Source organism: Muscardinus avellanarius (genome assembly GCF_963383645.1).
Source record: "Muscardinus avellanarius genome assembly, chromosome: 11".
NCBI classification, from domain to species: Eukaryota; Metazoa; Chordata; class Mammalia; order Rodentia; family Gliridae; genus Muscardinus; species Muscardinus avellanarius.
Window position 1 is genome coordinate 67657954 of NC_137797.1, and position 16751 is coordinate 67674704.

Genomic DNA, 16751 nt, shown 5'->3' on the forward strand with positions numbered 1-16751 from the left:
CCTGCGTCAGTAGTATTTTGAACACTCCTTCCACAACTACTTTAAGCATCAGACTAGGCTTCAAGGTTTTTCCATTCTGTTGCTGAGACTAAGGTCTTTAAAAGATTGACAGAAGTGCCTCATCCAGGGACCATCATTAAAAACAAAACATGAAGTGATCAGATGAGAAGGGAAGACAGAAAGGGTTGAGTCAGAAAAAGGAGTGCAAAAAGCTGATCCCAAATAGAGAGACAAAATTAAGAAAGCAAAAACATTATGTATGTATATATAAACTAAAAGCACAGCATATGGATGCTTACTCTTGTGGGAAGCCAAGACAACATCTATAGAAAAGCTTGATGTGTCACAACAAGGCTCAGCCATAGAGAAATAAGGCAATAAAAAAAATGACCAAGGTATTTTGGTCACAGAATGGTCTCCTTTCTCCTCCCAGCCAACCCCTGTGAATGCATCGCTATATATGCATCTCTTTATATATATATGTATATATATATAATATAGAATCTGTTTTTTGTTAAAAAGTATTTCAATGATCATATATATTTATCAAGGCATGATGGCTTTAGGAAAGGGGGGGGACCCATCATGGGAGAGCTAAGAAGGGGAGATGCAGGAAGGGAAGGCTGGGGTAAGAGTGTAAAAAACTGGGACCAAATAAATGTTCATCAAAGGGTGGCACCAACAAAATTTTCACTAAAGTTTCCCACATTCAAGGAGGCACTGATGATATGAGTGGGCACCAGGACCCCCTCTCTTCTCTTGTATCCTTCCCCCAATTCTTCCCACCACCATCCATTTTAATGCCTCATGGCTCTCTCTCCCACATGTCTCTTGGACCCATGCTAACTTGCATCCCAGGATTGATGGTATATGTCTCTTGCCCCAGGAGCCTGATCTCAGAAGCCATTGCCACTGATATTAATGGACTGCAGATCCGCCACCTGCATGACGTTGATGCCACTGTTGGCAAGACGGGCAATACCCTCTGGACAGATGGCCTCCATGGCTACCATATTGGTAGTAATAAGGGCTGAAGGGGTGGCAGTGCCGCTGCCTTCTGAGCCTGCCCCACTGTCCAGGGGCAAAGTGCCCACACTGAGGGCTACACCTGGGCCTCCCTTCTTATTCTGGTGGGTCTTGATGTGCTTTGACAGGTGATCACTCCTCATGAAGCGTTTAGGACACTCAGGGCAGGCAAATTTCTTCTCACCTTAGGTAAAAAAGAAAAAGGTAAGAAGTTGACATATTAGGAAGCAGAGGTATCTTACCCAATTTACGACCTTCAAACTACACTGGACAGAGTAAAGACAGTTTTAGGAGATAAGAACAGAGCAAGCAACCTGGGAAGTTATCCTGTTCTTTTTTCTTTTTTGGAGGTACTGGGGTTCCTGGAAACCCTTCTACCTCTGGGCTACACTCTCAGACACCTATTTTTTGTTTTTTATATTTATATTTGGAAACAGGGTCTCTTAAGCCAGCTGAGGCTGGCTTCGAACCTGCGCGATCCTCCTGTCTTAGCCTCCCAAGCGCGGGGATTGCAAGCATGCGCCACCACGCCCAACTTATCCTGTTCTTTTTTTGGGGAAAAAATAGACAAAAGTTGGGTGATGCTCAGTAAGAAAGATAGAACTTAGCAAAGCAAGCAGGAGAGACTACAAAGAGTAATAGAGTCAGTGCTCCTCTTTCCAAAAAAAAACCCTAAAAACTAAAAAACTTAAAACCTAGCTCCTTCCATCTTAAAAATTTCCAGCTTAGCTGGCATGGTGGCGCATGCTTGTAATCCCTGCTCTTAGGAGGGTGAGACAGGAGGATCGTGCAGGTTCAAAGCCAACCTGAGCTACTTAGTGAGGCTCTCAGCAACTTAGGGAGACCCTGTTTCCAAACAAAATATAAAATAGGTCTGGGAATATAGCCCGGAGGTAGAAAATCCCTGGGTTCCACCCCCAGTACCCTCCCCTAAAAAATCCAGATTAACTTCAATTCCATTTGTAACCCACATATTCACTTTTTAAAAAATAAACTGAGCTGTGCACCAGGCATGGCATGGTGGTACACACTTAGAATCCCAGTACTGGGGATGCTGAGACAGGAGGATCAAAGGTTTGATAAAATAATAAATAAAGGATAAAAAATTGGGCTAAGGATGAAGCCTGGAGGTAGAATGCCCCTACATTCAATCCCTAGTACCAAAAAAGATAAAATTAAATAACTAAATAAATAAATAAACTGCTCAGGCTGGGTATGGTAGCACAGACTTGTAATCCCAATACTTGGGAGGCTGAGACAGAAGGATAACAGGTTCACAGCCAGCCTAAGATACTTAGTGAGGCTCTCTACAACTTAGGTAGACCCCACCACGCCCAGCTCAAAATAAAGAATAAAAAATAGGGGTGGGACCGGGGATGGGGGTGCACGCATGTAATCCCAGAATTTGGGAGGCAGAGACCAGAGGATTGCAGTCACAGTCTAAGCTACTTAGTGAGGCCCTTCCCAACTCAGTGAGACCCTGTTTCAAAAATAAAAAAAAACTAAAAAATTAACTAGGGCTGAGCCAGGCGTGGTGGCGCACCCTTGTAATCCCCCCACTTGGGAGGCTGAGACAGGATCACACAGGTTCGAAGCCAGCCTCAGCTACTTAGTGAGGCTCTCAGTAACTTAGTGAGACCCTGTTTCCAAAAATAGGTCTGGGAGTATAGTCCGAGGTAGAAAGCCTCTGGGTTCCACCCCCAATACTACAAAAAAAAAAAAAAAAAAAAACACACTAGGGTTGAGGGTGTAGCTCAGAGGTACAATGCCCCTGGGTTCCATCCCCAGTAGTGCAAACAAACAAAAAAAAAAACAACAAAGCAAGGTGTGGTGTCATACGCTTGTAATCCCAGCATTCGGGAGACTGACACTGGAGGATCACGGTTCACAGACAGCCTCAGCTACTTAGTGAGGCCCTCTGCAACTAAGTGAGACCTGGTTTCAAAATAAAGAATAAAAAAATAGGGCACGGGGTGTAGCTCGGAGGTCGAATGCCCCTGGGTTCCATCCCCAGACCCGCAAAAACAAGAGTGGGGATGTAGCTTATAGGTAGAATGCCCTGTGTTTAATTCCCAGTTCTGTGAAACAAACAAACAAACAAACAGCTCAGAAATTTCATAGGTATATTTTGTGTCTTTCCATTCTGGTCAATTATTATTTATCTTTCCTAGACTCTTGCTCACCTGTGTGTGTGCGTTTATGTCTCTGTAGCTCATCTGAACGTGTAAAGCGTTTCCCACAGTATGACCAGGTACACATGAATGGCCTCTCGCCTGTATGCCAACGCAAGTGTGCCCGCAGGTGTGAGGTCTTGCCATATACTTTGCCACAGCCTTGGATGTGGCAAATATGCTGTTTCTTTTTGCCAGGATCCCCAGAGGCCCTGAAAGTGAGAACACAAATATTTATCACTCATTCTAGAGATAACAATTAAAAAATTGCAACATATCAAAAGCAATTACCAACGCTACTCAAAACTAACCCAAATTTTTTTTTTTGTGTATAGTCTAGGGATGAAACCCAGGGGCATTCTACCTCTGAGCTACACCCTCAGCCCTATTTTTCAGTCTTTATAAGGGCCTAAATAGTTGAGGCTAGCCGGGCGTGGTGGCGCACGCTTGTAATCCCCGCGCTTGGGAGGCAGAGACAGGAGGATCGCGCAGGTTCGAAGCCAGCCGCGCGCGCTGGCTTATGAGACCCTGTTTCCAAATAAAAAAGTATAAAAAATAGGTCTGGGAGTGTAGCCCGGAGGTAGAAGGGCTTCCAGGAACCCCAGTACCACCAAAAAAAAAAAAAATAATAATAAATAAATAAATAGTTGAGGCTATCTGCAAACCGTAATATTCCTGTCTCAGCCTCCCAAATGCTGGGCAAAACTTTATTTTTATTTATTTGTCTGTTTCATTATTATTATTATTGCAGTACTGGGAATGGAACCCAGAGGAATTCTACCTGCGAACTATATCCCCAGCCCTATAATTTTTTATTCCTATTTTGATGGGATTATAAACATGCGTCACCATGCCCGGCTTCAAACTTTTTTTTTAATTACAATTTCTTATTAGTGGTGCTAGTAATCAAACCAGACCTCTCACATGCTGTGCAATGAGCTATACCCTTAGTGCCCCCAATTTTTTAAGTGTGTTTGTGTGTTACTAGGGATTAAAAAACAAAAAGTAATAATGAGGAAGGGCTCTGTCAATTCAAACTCGTGGTAGAAAACTTTAAAGAAAATGTATAGCCGGGAGTGGTTGCAAACGCTTGTAATCCCAGCATTTGGGAGCCTGAGATAGGAGGGCTCAGGTTTACAGACAGCCTCAGCTACTTAGTGAGGCCCTTTGCAACTTAGTGAGACCCTGTTTCAAAATAAAGAATAAAAGACAGGGGTGGGGGTGTAGCTTAGAGGTAGGATGCTGCTGGGTTCCATCCCCAGTACCACACACACACACACAAAAGAAAATGTACTATTTTATAATTACAGAACTTTTCTCCTGCAACAGAAGTCAAGAACTAAATGGTAAGTCTGGTGTGGTGGCGCACACTTGTAATCCCAGCATTCAGGAGGCTGAGAACGGAGGATTGCAGGTCGTGGATAGCCTCAGCTACTTAGTCCCTTCGAAACTTAGTGAGACCCTGTTACAAATTAAAAAAAAAAAAAAGACTAAAAAAATAGGGCTGAGGGTGTATGTAGTTCGGAGGTAGAATGCCCCTGGGTTCCATCCCTGGTACCACACACACACAAAAAAAGACTAAATGGCTAAGACTAAAAAACTGGAGCAATATCAGGAATTTCACAGGAAAAAGAAAACAGGCTGGACACAGCTAGTAGAAAACATAACAGCTAGGGTACAGTGCTACATGGCTATAGTTCTGGCTACTAAGGAGGCTGAGGCAAGAAAATCACTCGAGCCCTTGAGGGTTTTTGTGTGTGCATATGCGTGTATATGTGTGGTAATGGGGATTGCACCCAGGATGGTATGCTACTTCTGAGCTATACCCCTAGTCCTAGTTTTATTTTTACTTTGAAACAGGGTCTCCCTAGGTTGATGAGAGTCTCACTACTTGCTGAATCAGTCCTCATATCTGCAATCATGTTTCGGCTTCCAGGTACACAACTAAGCCCTTGAGTTTGAGGCCAGTTTGGGCAATACAAAATACTGTCTTAAAGAAAGAAAAAAAGAAAAAAAGCTGGGCTGGTGGCACACGCTTATAATCCAAGCATTTGGGAGGCTGAGACAGTAGGACCCAGGTTCACAAACAGCCTGAGCTACTTAGTGAGGCCCTTTGCAACTCAGTGAGACCCTGTTTCAAAATAAAGAATAAAAAATAGGGCTGGGGATGTAGCTTGGAGGTAGAATGCCCCTGGGTTCAATCCCAGGTACTGCAAAACAAAAAGAAAGAAAGAAAGGAAGAAAGGAAGGAAGGAAAGAAAGGAGCGAGCTGGTGTGGTGGTACATGCCAAACACGCCTATAATTCCAGTACTTAGGGGAAACTGAGACTCATTTCTTCCATGTTTGCCAAACCAATGTGTTCCATCTGTGATCCATAGTGGGCACTCAGGAAACTTCCAAGAGGTCATTTTCTTTCTTTCTTTCCTTTTTTTGTATTATCTGGGATTGAACCCAGGGATATTCTACCTCTGACTTATACTCCCAGTCCTATTTTATTTTATTTTATTTATTTTTTTGTGCTACTGAGAGTGGAACCCAGGGGCTTTTCTACCTCTGGGCTATACTCCCAGACCTAGTTTTATACTTTATTTGGAAACAGGGTCTTACTAAGTTGCTGAGAACCTCACTAAGTAGCTGAGGCTGGCTTAGAACCTGTGTGATCCTCCTGTCTCAGCTTCCCAAGCACTGGGATTACAAGTGTGAGCCACCACGCCTGGCTTTTTAAAAATTTTTGAAACAGGGTTGCACTGAGTTGTAAAGGGCCTCATGTTGAAGCTGTCTGCAAACTGCGATCCTCCTGTCTCAGCCTCCCAAATGCTGTGATTACGCACGTGCATTAGCAAGACCAGCATTTTTTCTTGGTTTTGAAACAAGATCTCACTAAGTTGCAGAGGGCCTAAATTTCTGAGGCTGGCTTTGAACTTGTGATCCTCCTATTTCACTCTCCCAAGTTCCGGGATTACATACATCTGTGCAATACCATGCCCGGTTTAAGAGGTAATTTTCTTGTGTTTTAGCAACACATATTAGCAGAAGAAAATTACATACATAAATGAAATCACACTTAGGTGGAAATCTGAAAACTGACTTCAAAATTAAATCCCATTAAGTGGGCATGGTGGTGCTCACTTGTAATCCCAGTAACTGGGAGGCTAAGAGAGGATAGCTGTAGGATCAAAGACAGCCTGAGCTACTTAGGCCCTCTGCAATTTAGGGAGAACCTGTTTCAAAATAAAGAAAAAAAATAGGACTGGGGATGTAGCTCGGAGGTAGAATGGCCCTGGGTTCAAATCCTAGTACCGATAAAGAAATAGAGAGAGAGAGAGAGAGAGAGAGAGAGAGAGAGAGAGAGAGAGAAAAGAAAGAAAAAATGTGGGTATGGTGGCACATGCTTGTAATCCCAGTAACATGGGAGGCTGAGACAGGAAGATCCCAGGTTTAAGGGCAGCCTCAGCAACTTAGTCAAGCCCTCAGCAACATAGTGAGATCCTGTACCAAAATAAAAAACTAAATTAGGAGGTTGTCCTGGTGGTACACGGTAGTAATCCCAGTACTTGGGAGGCTGAGACAGGAGGATTGCAGGTTTACAGCCAGACTCAGCTACTTAATGAGACTCTCTTTCAAAATTAAGAATAAAAAGCCAGGTGTGGTGGCGCACGCTTGTAATCCCAGCATTTGGGAGGCTGACACCGGAGGAATGCAGTTTGGGGACAGCCTCAGCTACTTAGTGAGGCCCTCTGCAACTCAGTGAGACCCGGTTTCAAAATAAGGAATGTAAAATAGGGCAGGGGGTACAGCTCGGAGGTCGAGTGCCCCTGGGTTTCATACCCAGACCATAGAGCCGGGCGTGGTGGCACACACTTGTAATCCCAGCATTCAGGAGGCTGAGACCTGGAGGATCATGGTTCGCTGATAGCCGCTACTTAGTGAGGCCCTCTACAACTCAGTGAGACCCGGTTTCAAAATAAAGAATAAAAAATAGAGCAGGGGGTATAGCTTGGAGGTCAAATGCGCCTGGGTTCCATCCCCAGACCCGAAAAAAAAAAAAAAAAAAAAAAGAATAAAAAATAGTACTGTTGCCGGGGGTGGTGGCACATGCTTGTAATACCTGCACTTGGGAGGCAGAGACAGGAGGATCCTGAAGGTTTGAAGCCAGCCGTGCTGGCTTAAGAGACCCTGTTTCCAAATAAAAATATAAAAAAAATAGGTCTGGGAGTGTAGCCCGGAAGTAGAAGGGTTTTCAGGAACCCCAGTACCACCAAAAAAAAAAAAAAAAAAATAGTACTGTAGGTGTAGCTTAGAGGTAGAATATCCCTGGGTTCAACCTCCCCAGCTCTGCAAAAATAATAAATAAATAAACAAACAAATAAATAAGAGCTGGGGGTTTAATTCAGAGGTAGAATGCCCTAGGGTTCAATCCCCCAGGCACACACACAAAAAATAAACAAAATAATAAAGAGCCGGGTGTGCTGGCGCATGCTTGTAATCCCAGGGCATGGGAGGCAGAGACAGGAGGATCACACAGGTTCGAAGCCAGCTTCAGCTACTTAGTAAGGCTCTTAGCAACTTAGTGAGACCCTGTTTCCAAATAAAATATAAAATAGGTATGGGAGTATAGCCCAGAGGTAGAAAAGCTCCTGAATTCCAACCCTAGTAACACACACACACACACACACACACACACACACACACACACACACACACAAATAATAATACAAAAGCCGGGCGTGGTGGCTAATGCTTGTAATCCCAGTATTTGGGAGGCTGAAACAGAAAGAATTGTTACTACTTAGTGAGGCCCTTCCCAACTCAGTGAGACCGTTTCAAAATAAAAAATTAGCCGGGCATGGTGGCACACGCCTGTAATCCCAGCATTCGGGAGGCTGAGATCAGAGGATCAAAGTTCTTGGACAGCCTCAGCTACTTAATGAGGCCCTCTGCAACTCAGTGAGACCCGTTTTCAAAATAAAGAATAAAAAATACAGCAGGGGCTGTAGCTCAGAGGTCGAAAGCCCCTGGGTTCCATCCCCAAATCCACACACACACACACACACACACACACACACAAAGAATTAAAAATAGGGGTGGGAGTGTTGCTCAGAGGTAGAATGTCCCTGGGTTCCATCCCCAGTACCACAAAAAAAAGTAATTATAATAATAAAAAATTAACCCTCTTCCTCTTCATTAATTTTTCTTTACACCTAAACTGTATGTGTGTGTGTGTGTGTTGTACTAGAAATTGAACCCAGGGCCTCACACATGCTAGGTAAACTTTTTTTGGTACTGGGGATGGAACCCAGGGGCATTCTACCTCCAAGCTACACCCCCAACCCTATTTAATATTCTTTATTTTGAAACAGGGTTTCACTGAGTTGCAAAGGACCTCACCAAGCAGCTGAGGCTGTCTGTGAACCCCAATCCTTTGGTCTCAGCCTCCCAAATGCTGGGATGGTGGCACAAACACGTGGCACAAGCATGTTCCACCATGCCTGGCACAAGGCAAGCATTCTACCACTAAAATACATTCCCAGCCCTAATTTTTCTTTACTCTCAAAAAGTCATCTCACCTTCCTTCACTGTCTTTACAATAAGGACAGGTGCACGCCTCCCGCCGGGTCCTTCGGCCAGCCTGGGGCTGGGGATCTGGGCTATTCTCTCCTTCTTCTCCGCCTGCTGTGTCATCATGTATTCCATCACCACCAGCTCCATGGAGGCCAAGCTGAGCTCCATGATCACCTGAAATTAAGAGACACAGGATCAAGTTGGGAAGGGAAGTCAGGACAGCCACAGTATCTCACATCCCAACACCAAAGAGTAACCGAATGTCCAAAGAAGCCCGGCATGGTGGCAAGCACTTGTAACCCAGAACTTGGGAGCTGAGACAGAAGTATCACAGGTTTGAGCCAGGCGTGGTAGTGCACACTTGTAATCCCAGCACTCGGGAGGCTGAGACCTGAGGATCGTGGTTCGCAGACATCCTCAGCTACTTAGTGAGACCCAGTTTCAAAATAAAGAATAAAAAATAGGGCAGGGGGTGTAGCTGGGAGGTCGAATGCCCCTGGGTTCCATCCCCAGAGCAAAAAAAAAAAAAAAAGTATCATAGGTTTGCAGCCAGCCTCAGCTACTGAGGTCCTCCAGAACTTAGTGAGCCTGTTTAAAAAAATAAAATAGGACTAGGAGTCTAGCTCAGAGGGAGAATGCCCCTGGGCTTAATTTCCATATCATATGCACACACAAAAAAGAAATTCCAAAGAGCCAGTGAGTAAAGTGAAAATCAGATCAATTGCTTTTTTTTTTTTTTTATGATACTCAAGAGGCTTGAATCCAAGGGCATTCTACCTCCAATCTACAACCGCACGTCTTTTTTTTTTTTTTTTTTAAGCGGGTCTGGAGATTAAAACCAGGGGTATTTGACCTCTGAGCTACACCCCCTACCCTATTTTTTATTCTGTATTTTTTGAAACAGGGTCTCACTAAGTTGCAGAGGACCTAAGTAGCTGAGGCTGTCCGCGAACCACCATCCTCCAGTCTCAGCCTCCCAAATGCTAGAATTACAAGCATTCACCACCATGCCTTAGGTCTTTTTAAATTATTATTATTTTTTAAATTTGGAAACAGGGTCTACTTACGTTGCTAATAGTCTCACATTGCTGATGCTGGTCTCAAACCTGGAATCCTCCTGTCTCAAACTCCCCCCAAACTGGGATAACAGACATGCACCATCACACCTAGTTTATCTAATTCTTTTGTTTTTTTTTTTTTTCTTTGGTATTGGGGATGAAACCCAGGGGCATGTACATCTGAGCTACACCCCCTGCCCTATTTTAGTCTTTTTATTTTTGAAACAGAGTCTCGCTGAGTTGTGAAGTGCCTCGCTAAGCAGCTGAGATTGTCCATGAACTGTGATCCTCCAGTCTCTGCCTCCCAAATGCTGGGATTACAAGCATGCGTCACCACGCCCAGCCTAGTCTAATTCCTCATTTTGTATTTTGGCTAGGCATGGTGATGAACACCTGTAATCCCAGTACTTGAAAGGCTGAGACAGGATAATTTCAGATTCAAAGCCACCTTCAACAACATAGCCAGGCTCTCAGCCCATTTTGAAAATCAAAATAAAAAAGAGCTAGGCATGGTAGCCCTGTTTATAATCCCAGTACTTGGGAGGCTAAAATATGAGAATTGTAGTTCTTGGACAGCCTCAGCTACTTAGTAAAGCTTGTGTGTGCACGTACGTACGTACGTACGTGTGTGTGTGTGTGTGTGTGTGTGTGTGTGTGTGTGTGTGTGTATGATACCAGGGATGGAACCCAGGGGCATTCTACCACCACGCTGCACCCCCAGCCCTATTTTTTATTCTTTATTTTGAAACAGGGTCTCACTGAGTTGCAAAGGGCCTCACTAGGTAGCTGAGGCTATCCACGAACCACAATCCTCCTGTCTCAGCTTCCCGAATGCTGGGATTACAACCATATGCCACCACGCCCGGCTCCTAGTTTTTATTCTTTATTTTGTTTGTTTTTGTGGTACTGGAGATGGAACCCAGGGGCTTTCTACCTTCAGGCTACATTCTCAGAACTATTTTTTATATTTTATTTGGAAACAGGGTCTCACTAAATTGTCGAGAGCATCACCAAGTAGCTGAGGCTGGCTTCAAACCTGTGCGATTCTCCTGTCTCAGCCTCCCAAGTACTGGGATTACAAGCGTGTGCCACCACGCCTGGCCTTTTTATTCTTTATTTTGAAAAAGGGTCTCACTGAGTTGCAAAGGGCCTCAACTAAGTAGCTGATGCTACCCTCAAATCTGTGATTCTCCTGTCTCAGCCTCCCAAATGCTGGGATTACAAGCGTGTGCCAAGATGCCCAGCTATTTTTTTTATTTTGAAATAGGGTCTCACTACATTTTTTTTCTTTTTTCTTTTTCTTTTTTTTTTTTTGCAGGTCTGGTTCTCTTTTCTTTGCTCTTTTTTTTCCTGCCCTATTTTTTTTTTTAATTCTTTATTTTGAAACAGGGTCTCACTGAGTTGCAGAGGGCCTAAGTAGCTGAGGCTGTCCACAAACCACGATCCTCCAGTCTCAGCCTTCCAAATGCTGGGATTACAAGCATGCACCACTATGCCCGGCTCTCACTAAATTTTGAAGGGCTTCAACTAAGTAGCTGAAGCTGGGTGCAAACCTGGATCCTCTTGTCTCAGACTCTCAAGAACTGGGATTACAAATTTGTGCCACTACACCCAGCTCTTCATTTCATAATTTTAAGAATTCAACTCTAAACCAGATGTGGTGGCACATTTTTATAATCTCAGCACTTGGGAGGCTGAGACAAGTAATCACAGATTCCTTACCAGACTCAGAAAAGGTGAAGCCCTATGAAACTTAGTGATACTCTGTTTCAAAAGTAAAATAGGAGTTAGGCATGGTGGTGCACACTTGTAATCTCAGTACTTGGGAGGCTGAGAGAGGAAGACCTGGGTTGATGACTAGCCTCAGCTACTTAATGAGGCCCTTTGCAACTCAGTGAGACCCTATTTCAAAATAGAGAATAACCCGGCAGTGGTGGCACAGGCTTGTAATCCAGAGCTTGGGAGCCGGAGACAGGAGGATCGCACAGGTTCGAAGCCAGCCTCGCTGGCTTAATAAGAGACAATGTTTCCAAATAAAATATAAATAGGTCTGGGATCTCCAGTAATGAAAGAAGGAAGGAATGAAGGAAGGAAGGAAGGGAGGAAAAAAATAGGGCTGGGGTATAGCTCAGAGATAGAATGTCCCTTGGTTCCATCCCCAGAAACAAAACAAAAAACAAATAAAAAATTTGGCTGGGGGGTACAACTTGGAGGTAGAATGTCCAGGGTTCAATCCCCAGCACCACAAAAAGAAAAAGAAAAAATGAGAGCAGAAAGTGATAGCTCATGCCGATAATACCAGTACTTTGGAAGCTGAGACAGGAGAATCATAGGTTTCAGGACATCCTCAGCAAGTAGTGAGACTCTCATCAAACTAAGGAGACCTTATTTCCAAATAAGAAATAAAATTAGGCTGGGGGGCGGGGGTGTAGCTTAAAGGTAGAATGCTTCAGCCGGGCATGGTGGTGCACACTTGCAGTCCCAGCATTGTAATCCCAGCATTTGGAAGGTTGAGGCAGAAGAATCCTGGTTCACTGACAGCCTCAGCTCCTCAGTGAGGTCCTCTGCAACTTAGTGAGACCCTGTTTCAAAATAAAGAAAAAAAAAGGGCATGGGGTGTAGCTTGGAGGTAGAATGCCCCTGGGTTCCATTCTCAGTACCAAATAAATAAATAAATAAAGGTAGAATGCCTCTGAGTTCAATCCCCAGCTCCTAGGTAGAAGGTCCTGTGTTCAATCCCTAACACCTAATAAAAATAAACTAGCAACAATAAAAATAAACATATATCAAGGCTTCTCAAATTCCTCACGTATCAATATATGTCTACACAACCATTTGTGAAATCAATTCAGTGACTCCTAATGACCTTGTTTTGAAAAGCAATGCAATAAACTGGGTGTGGTGACACAAGACAGTAATCACAGTACCTGGGAGGCTAAAATAGGATTGTAGGCTCTGGGGTCAGCTTTAGCAGCTTAGCAAAATCATCAATAATTTATTGAAATCAATTTTTTTCTTCTTTTTTCTTTTTCCTTCTTTTTGTGGTGCTAGGGATGAAACCCAGGGGCATTCTACCTCTGAGCTATACTGCCAGCCCTATATATTAGTCTTTTTTTTATTTTTTGTTTATATATATGTATATATATATATATATATATATGTATATGTATATATACATATGTGTGTGTGTGTATACACACACACATATACATATATATATATATATATTTTGCAGTACGGGGGATGGAACCCAGGGGCATTTTACCTCCAAGCGACATTCCCAGCCCTATTTTTATTCTTTATTTTGAAACAGGGTCTCACTGAGTTGCAAAGGGCCTAAGTAGCTGAGGCTGTCCGTGAACTGTGATCCTGTTTCAGTCTCCCGAATCCTGGGTTTACAAGCATGTGCCACCACAACCAGCTTAGTCTTTTTTTTTTTTTAGGGTCTGGGGATGGAACCCAGGGGCATTTTACCTCCGAGCTACACCCCCTGCCCTATTTTTTTTTTTATTCTTTATTTTTGAAACCAGGTCTCAATGAGTTGCAGAGGGCCTCACTAAGTAGCTGAGGCTGTCCACGAACGAACTGCGATCTTCTGGTCTCAGCTTCCTGAATGCTGGGATTACAAGCGTGTGCCACCACACCCGGTGTTTTTTTATTTTTTGAAACTGGATCTCACTGAGTTGTGAAGGGCCTCACTAAGCGGTCTCTGCCTCCCAAATGCTGGGATTACAAGCGTGCATCACCATTTCCGGCTTCTTTTTCTTTTCTGGCACTAGGGATTGAACTCGGGAGCATCCTACTCAGAGCTACATCCTCAGCCCCTTTTTTTTTTTTTTTTTTTGGTGCTAGGCGTAGAATCCAGAGGCTTTCAACCTTAGAGCTACACCCCCAGACTGATTTTATTTATTAGGAAACAAGGTCTCACTAGGTTGATGAGAGTCTCACTACTTGCTGAGGCTGTCCTTGAACCTGCAATCCTCCTGTCTCAGCCTACCAAGTGCTGGAATAATAGGCTGCACCACCATGCCTTATTCTCTTCAACCCTTTTTATTCTTTGTGATACTGGGAATTGAACCCAGGGGTATTCTACTTTAGAGCTACACACCCAGTCTTTTAAAATATTCTTTGTTTGGAAACAGGGTATCCCTAAAGTGCTGAGAGTCTTGCTATGTTGCTGTCCTCAAACCTACAATTCTCCCGTCTCAGCCTCTCAAGTACTGGGATTACAGGCATGTACCACCATGGCTGGCAACTTTTTATTTTGAAACAGTATCTTCCCAGTTTGCCGAGTCTGCTTAGTTGCTGAGGCTTTTCTTGAACCTGTGATCCTCTTGTTTTAGCCTACTAAATACTGAGATTACAGGTATTCATGTGTTATCACACCCAGCAAGACCCAGTTGTTGTTGGGTTTTTTTGTCTATTTTTGTGGGGTTTTTTTTGTGGTACTAGGGATGGAACTCAGGGGGCATTCTACCTTTGAGCTACACCTCCAGCCCTATTTTTATATTCTTTATTTTGAAACAGGGTCTCACTGAGTTGCAAAGGGCCTAAATACCTGAGGCTGTCCGTGAACCGCGATCCTCCTGTCTCAGCCTCCCAAATGCTGAGATTATAAACGTGTGCCACCATGCCCAGCTCAAGACACAGTTTCAAAATAATTTTTTTTTAATGGTACTGGGGATGGAACCCAGGGGCATTATACTTTCGAGCTACACCCCCAGCCCTAGTTTTTAGTCTATTTATTTTAGTCTATTTTTGTGTGTGTGCGGGGGGTCTGGAGATAGAGATGGGATTTGACCTCCGAGCTACACCCCCTGCCCTATTTTTTATTCTTTATTTAGAAGCTGGGTCTCACTGAGTTGCAGAGGGCCTCACTAAGTAGCTGAGGGTGTCCGCGAAGCGAGATCCTCCAGTCTCGGCCTCCGAATGCTGGGATTATAAGCGTGCGCCACCACGCCCGGTTTAGTCTTTCTATTTTTGAAATAGGGTCTCACTGAGTTGCGGAGGCCTCACTAAGTAGCTGAGGCTGTCCACAGAGCGAGATCCTCTGGTCTCAGCCTCCCAAATGCTGGGATTACGAGCGTGCGCCACCACACCTGGCTAATCCCAACCCTTTCTATTTTTTATTCTGAAACAGCCTCTAAGCTGCTGAAGGCCTTGCTAAGTTGCTGAGACTGACTTAACTAACCCCTGTGATCCTGTACTGAGTTTACAGGCTTGTGCTACACCACACCCAATTACTAAGATTTCAAAAGTGTGTATGTGTGTGTGTTAGTGGGGACTGGACACAGGGCCATTTATCTCTGACACACACAGCCATTTTTTTTTTTTTTGAAAGAGGATCTCACTAAATTGTGGAAGGCCTCACAAATTGCTGTGACCCTTCTGTTTCAGCCTCCCAAGTATTGGGATTACAAGCTTATATCACTGGCATTCTATCTCTGAGCTACACCTCCAGGGATTACAAGCTTGTACCACTGGCATTCTATCTCTAAACTACACCCCCAGCCCTATTTTAGTTTTGTTTTGAAACAAGGCCTTGCTAGGATGATGAGAGTCTATTTGCTGAGGCTGTCCTCGAACCAATGATCTTCCTGTCTCAGCCTCCAAAGTACTAGAATTACAGGCATGTGACACCATACCCAGTTAAAGGCTTTAAAATGTGAAATTAGCTGGGCGTGGTGGCGCACGTTTGTAATCCCCGTGCTTGGGAGGCGGAGACAGGAGGATCCTGCTGGTTCAGAGCCAGCCTTGCTGGCTTAAGAGACCCTGTTTCCAAATTTAAAAAAAGTATAGAATAGGTCTGGGAGTGTATCCCAGAGGTAGAAGGGCTTCTAAGAACCCCAGTACCACACACACACACACACACACAAAAAAAAGTGAAATTAGGCCTGGTGTGGTGGTGCAAGCTTATAATCCAAGCATTTGGGAGGCTGAGACCTCTGCAACTTAGTGAGACCCTGTTTTAGAATAAAGAATAAAAAACAGGGCAGGGGGTATAGCTCAGAGGTAGAATGCCCCTGGGTTCTATCCCCAGACCTGCAAAAAAAAAAAAATTATATATATATATATATATATATGGCTGGGGGTGTAGCTTGGAGGGGGAAAAAAAAAGACATTTCCTAAAAGATTACATACAGATGAAAAATAAGCACCTGAGAAGATGACCAACATTATTAGTCATTAAGAGGATCATGGTTTGCGGACAGCTTCAGCTACTCAGTGAGGTCCTCTGCAACTTAGTGAGACCCTGTTTCAAAACAGAAATAAAGGGACGGGCATGGTGGCCCACATTTGTAATCCCAGCATTCATGAGCCCAAGACAGGAGGATCCAGGTTCAGGGAAAGCCTCAGCTACTTAGTGAGGCCCTCTGCAACTTAGTGAGACCCAGTTTCAAAATAAAGAATAAAAAATAGGGCAGGGGCTGTAGCTCAGAGGTCGAATGCCCCTGGGTTCCATCCCCAGACCCGGAAAAAAAAAAAAAAAAAAAAGAATAAAAAGTAGGGCAGGGGGTGTGGCTCGGAGGTCGAATGCCCCTGGGTTCCATCACCAGACCCACAAAAAATTAATTAATTAATTAAGAAAAAAGCAAAAATAAAAGTAAAAAATAAAATAAAATAGGGATAAGGGTGCAGCTGGGACGTAGAAAGCCCGAGTTCAATCCCTAGCACAACACACACTAAATAAATAAACAAACAGCAATACCATCGCTCTAAGAAATAAGTATGTTAGAGGACAGAGGCAAACACACTTGCTGTTATATTGGACAAAGTATATTATTTTAAAATAGAAAAGTCGAGCCGGGCATGGTGGCACATGCTTGTAATCCCCGCGATTGGGAGGCTGAGACAGGAGGATCACACAGGTTCGAAGCCAGCCTCAACTACTTAGTGAGGCTCTCAGAAACTAAGTGAGACCCTGTTTCCAAA

At 43.9% G+C, this 16751-nt stretch overlaps 1 protein-coding gene across 2 annotated transcripts in view; it reads right to left on the reverse strand.

The window, feature by feature from the left end:
- Positions 1-896: 896 nt before the first annotated feature.
- Positions 897-16751, reverse strand: part of SP1 (Sp1 transcription factor) — a gene marked incomplete at its 3' end in the record, with an annotated part of 34199 nt that continues 18344 nt past the window's right edge. For both annotated transcript variants that reach the window (XM_080705541.1, XM_080705540.1), the window contains exons 3-5: positions 8766-8934; positions 3210-3409; positions 897-1210 (exon numbers count right to left, since the gene is read on the reverse strand). In XM_080705541.1, the coding sequence (XP_080561667.1) occupies positions 897-1210; positions 3210-3409; positions 8766-8934 (683 nt within the window). The remainder of the gene's footprint in view (positions 1211-3209; positions 3410-8765; positions 8935-16751) is intronic.